This window comes from Protomyctophum parallelum, assembly GCF_964188405.1.
Source record: "Protomyctophum parallelum genome assembly, chromosome: 12".
In the NCBI taxonomy this organism is placed as follows: domain Eukaryota; kingdom Metazoa; phylum Chordata; class Actinopteri; order Myctophiformes; family Myctophidae; genus Protomyctophum; species Protomyctophum parallelum.
Genome location: NC_139712.1, coordinates 12,702,181 through 12,707,180, shown reverse-complemented (window position 1 = coordinate 12,707,180; position 5,000 = coordinate 12,702,181). Strand labels below are relative to the sequence as shown.

General features: G+C 45.4%; 1 protein-coding gene across 1 annotated transcript in view; it reads right to left on the bottom strand.

Annotated features, from left to right (window-relative positions):
• Positions 1-5,000, bottom strand: part of sh3kbp1 (SH3-domain kinase binding protein 1) — a gene marked incomplete at its 5' end in the record, with an annotated part of 38,437 nt that overhangs the window by 12,967 nt on the left and 20,470 nt on the right. Inside the window, 5 exons of the mRNA XM_083777629.1 lie at positions 1-60; positions 1,106-1,157; positions 1,301-1,402; positions 2,139-2,233; positions 4,596-4,659. The exon at positions 1-60 is cut by the window's left edge and continues 12 nt beyond it. Coding sequence (XP_083633755.1) covers positions 1-60; positions 1,106-1,157; positions 1,301-1,402; positions 2,139-2,233; positions 4,596-4,659 — 373 coding nt within the window. The remainder of the gene's footprint in view (positions 61-1,105; positions 1,158-1,300; positions 1,403-2,138; positions 2,234-4,595; positions 4,660-5,000) is intronic.

Below are 5,000 nucleotides of genomic sequence, written 5' to 3'. Positions count from 1 at the left end.
CTCTCTGGGGCAGGTGGTCCGGCCGCTCTGGAGGGACCTTCTTCACCTCACACTTTTTATCTGGAGGTCGGAGGTCAATGTTTTAGTTTCATATTAAATATTTAACCAGGGGGGCAGTCAGACAGATATTTTGTGAAGCCACAAGGAAATCGGGATTTCCTGAAAGTTCATATAATGGCCTGTTGTGGCGCTGTCATTGGGCCCAAAAGAACCCATAGCCCCATAGAAGTCCATGTATTTGGGCCCAACTTCACCTAGACTGTATTACCTTAATAAACATGGTCATGAATACTTTCTGCTTCCAGTCACTAGTTTAAAGTCTCATTTCTAATGTCATAATATTCTTTTTGGAAAATGATGGTCCCATTTATTTAAATAATGACCATAAAGTCGCGCATGTTCTGAGGGGCGTGGCTACCGTTACAGTCTATGATCGGGATTCCCCTTCCACTCGAGTCAAAATAAAAACCAACGGAGAAGAAGGGGGGCAGTCCCGCCTCGTTGTCTGGGCCAGCCAATGGGCCAGCTGGGCCCAAACGGATCTAGAAAGATGGCGACTTACAATTCAAGGACTGACAGGCTTCATTTTACGTTCATATCAGACCCGGGGAACGCTTTGTCCATATATTTTACAGTCTATGTTCAGTATAGTTGTCTTTGACTACCATCCACTAAATATCATAGGATTTTAGTCGACTAAATCCGTAGTTGTCTTAGTTCTCCACTAGTCCCTCCCTGACATTTTTAATCTAGTTTTTATTTAGTCTTCTTGGCCTTAGTCATCATAGCTTAGTTTGTATTTAGTTTTCATCTGTTTCATCTAGTTTTACATCTCAACAGGTTTTATAAGACAAATTCATTCTGTCTTTGCACGCACGCGCGCACGCACGCACGAACGAACGAACGAACGCGCACGCACACACGCCAGCTCATGACCATTTCACCAGCGATGCAGTTCATGTTTATACACTGACATTTCATCACCACAAGGAGAGGAGAGGAGAGGAGAGGAGAGGAGAGGAGAGGAGAGGAGAGGAGAGGAGAGGAGAGGAGAGGAGAGGAGAGGAGAGGAGAGGAGAGGAGAGGAGAGGAGAGGAGAGGTTACCTGCGGTGAGTTTTGCTGAAGCGGCAGTGGGAGGAGGTGGTTTCTTTGGTCTCTGAAACACACACACACACACGCACACACACACACACACAGTAAGCATTTGTTCATTATTTGTGGGCGCACATGTGTGTGTGTGTGTGTGTGTGTGTGTGTGTGTGTGTGTGTGTGTGTGTGTGTGTGTGTGCGCGCGCGTACCTCTTTGTCCACTTCCGGAACCAGCATCTTGACGAAGTTATCAGGGAAGACCCCCCGTCTGCCCCCCACCTCCCCCATCCACCACCCAGCATCTGCACAGTCCTGACAGACAGACAGGCAGAGAGACAGACAGGCAGAGAGACAGACAGACAGACAGACAGACAGACAGACAGAATCTGTGAGTTCATAGTTCTGCTATTTTTGTTGCACGTGTCGAGCGTTGTCCAGGGTGTTTTAGAGAAGGGAGAAGAGTCTGGGATGCGTGGAGCGTTGTCCAGGGTGTTTTAGAGAAGGGAGAAGAGTCTGGGACGTGTGGAGCGTTGTCCAGGGTGTTTTAGAGAAGGGAGAAGAGTCTGGGACGTGTGGAGCGTTGTCCAGGGTGTTTTAGAGAAGGGAGAAGAGTCTGGGACGCGTGGAGCGTTGTCCAGGGTGTTTTAGAGAAGGGAGAAGAGTCTGGGGCGCGTGGAGCGTTGTCCAGGGTGTTTTAGAGAAGGGAGAAGAGTCTGGGACGCGTGGAGCGTTGTCCAGGGTGTTTTAGAGAAGGGAGAAGAGTCTGGGACGTGTGGAGCGTTGTCCAGGGTGTTTTAGAGAAGGGAGAAGAGTCTGGGACGTGTGGAGCGTTGTCCAGGGTGTTTTAGAGAAGGGAGAAGAGTCTGGGACGTGTGGAGCGTTGTCCAGGGTGTTTTAGAGAAGGGAGAAGAGTCTGGGACGTGTGGAACGAGCGCACACACGCAGGCACGCACGCACGCAGGCACACGCACGCACGCAGGCACACACACACACACACACACACACACACACACACACACACACACACACACACACACACACAAATAACCTTGTTGACGATGGCGACGATCTCCCCCTCCTTGATTGACAGCTCGTCTTCATTCTGCGCGTCGTATGGGAAGAGGACTTTGCACAGCTCCCGCCCTGGTGGGAGGAGGCAGCCAATCAGAGCGCAGGACACACAACGTATAGGCACTTTATCAGACGCTCTTAAAGGTATATTCAGTGATTTCACTTAATTCAAATATCACTTGTTTTTTTGTTTTGTTGTGATAATCCTCTCTACTATAGAGTGTGCTGACCATATTATAAGGAGTTCCTCCCTGTCCCCAGTTAACCCCTGGGGGTCAAAAAACCTTAGGTTTCGTTTTTGGCTCTCTATCCTGATTGGATGAAAGGCTTTGGGGGTCCCAGCCAAAAACGAAACCTACGGTTTTTTGAGTGAAATCACTGAATATACCTTTAATAATATGCCTATCTCACAGCCCTTTCCCCGCCCCCTTTCCCTGAACCTTTCCCCCCCCCCCCCTTTCCCCGCCCCTTGCCCCGCCCCCTTGCGAAATTCAATAAAAAGGTTACTTGTCAGGATTCCAATTCAAAAATAGCAAAAACTTTCAGATTTTCAATTTAAAAAAAAGCAAAAAATAGCCGATCTACAAGCTTGTAGATCGGCTATTTTTGCTACGACAACAATATGAACCGTGGCCCCCTCTGGAGTGAGTGTGGAAATATGTTGGCCCTCGCCATCGTCAAAGTTGCACCACCCCTGCTGTAAAGTCTCTCTGGATAGGCCTATATCTCACAGCTCTTCCACGCCCCCTTTTCCAGACCTAGTGGTGGCTCTGGGCCACGGCCTCTCTCGTGGACCAGAGCTACACAGACCAGACTAGAGCTACACATCCCTACCTGCTTCCTCTGCACCGTTTAAGGCCGTTTCCAAAATGTTAAAATGTAAAAAGACCAATATTATTATTATTATGAAGAAAACAAGATGTTAAGACCGTGCTCTGAACGTCGGTCTTTTAACATTAATGTCTATGGAGTGACGTCACGTCTTTTAACATTAAAGGACCACTTCACCACTTTTCAACCTGTCTTCATATGATAGGTCCTCACTAATAATCATGATAAAATGGCACGATTTCTTTCTACTCGGTCTGTGTCTCATAGGAGGGCTGTGGGGCAGTTTAGAAACCGTCTTCCAGTGACATCATCATTAGGCAGATTATTTTTTAAACAAGATTTTTTTACAAAAGTATTTAGATTTTCATTATCGTGAGAACGATGGATTCCATTTTCGCATTGCAACTTTTCAGGACTAGAAAGCCTGCAGTTATTATTAGCTTGTATTCCCCATCGATGATGTCACTGGAAGACGGTTTCTGAACTGCCCACAGCCCTCCTATGAGACAAAGACTGAGTAGAAAAAAATTGCACCATTTTTTCATGATTATTAGTGAGGACCTATTATATGAAGATAGGTTGAAAAGTGGTGAAGTGGTCCTTTAAAGTCTATGGAGTGACGTCACGTCGTTTAACATTAATGTCTATGGAGTGACGTCACGTCTTTTAACATTAAAGTCTATGGAGTGACGTCACGTCTTTTAACATTAAAGTCTATGGAGTGACGTCACGTCTTTTAACATTAAAGTCTATGGAGTGACGTCACGTCTTTTAACATTAATGTCTATGGAGTGACGTCACGTCTTTTAACATTAAAGTCTATGGAGTGACGTCACGTCTTTTAACATTAATGTCTATGGAGTGACGTCACGTCTTTTAACATTACTGTCTATGGAGTGACGTCACGTCTTTTAACATTAATGTCTATGGAGTGACGTCACGTCTTTTAACATTAATGTCTATGGAGTGACGTCACGTCAACACCACTAGGTCTGGAAAAGGGGGCGTGGAAAAGGGGGCGTGGAAGAGCTGTGAGATATAGGCCTATCCAGAGAGACTTTACAGTCATCAAGGACAACACATGGTGATAGTCTACGGACCAGTGGTGTTTTTAGTTTTAGTCTTCGTCATTTGAATAGTTTTCATTTAGTTTTAGTCACATTTTAGTCACCCGGAATGTTTTATTGTTAAGTCTAGTTTTAGTCGACTAAATGTCATACGATTTTAGTCGACTAAATCTAGTTGATTTAGTCGACTAAAATGTATTTTGGCGGGTCTTGATGCCGTCGTAATGAGTGTTTTTAGACTTGCTGAAAATAGCCGATCTACAAGCACACAACGCGTCGCGCTGAACTTGTAGATCTGCTATTTTCAGCATGGAACCAAGTGTAAAATGACTTATACTGGATCTCTTGTCCACTAGTCCCTTCCTAACATTTTAGTCTAGTTTTTATTTGTCGACGAAATTGTCAGTATTTTTTGTCTTAGTCATCATAGATAGTTTATTTAGTTTCCATGTAGTTTTCGTCAGTGTGGTATGTCTGTCTCTGGGACCCCCAATTTATATTGTAAAAATCTATGTTAGTAAATAAATCCTTCTCACCTTTCACCTTGTTGTCGGGTTCGGCCTTCATGGTCTCCGTGGTAACCGTTCTACCTGCCTGGCTCTGAAGAGAGAGAGAGAGAGAGAAGGAAGATGTGGAGTTAAAGTCTAACTGGAGCGGAGTCAGAAATCATTCATCTTCTTCTTCCACCCCAAATCCCAGACACGCCTTCCTTTCAGAACTTGATACCTTAACCTCTGTAAAACTACGCCTAACCCTAAACTTATTTCTAACCTTATTCTCAGGTCGGCGGAAAAAAATGGTTTTGGGGCGACCATACCAGTTACCTCTAAAAGGTAAGACAGGTCAGATGGTTTTGGGGCGACCGTACCGGTTACCTCTAAAAGGTAAGACAGGTCGAGATGGTTTTGGGGCGACCGTAACGGTTACCTCGAAAAGGGAAA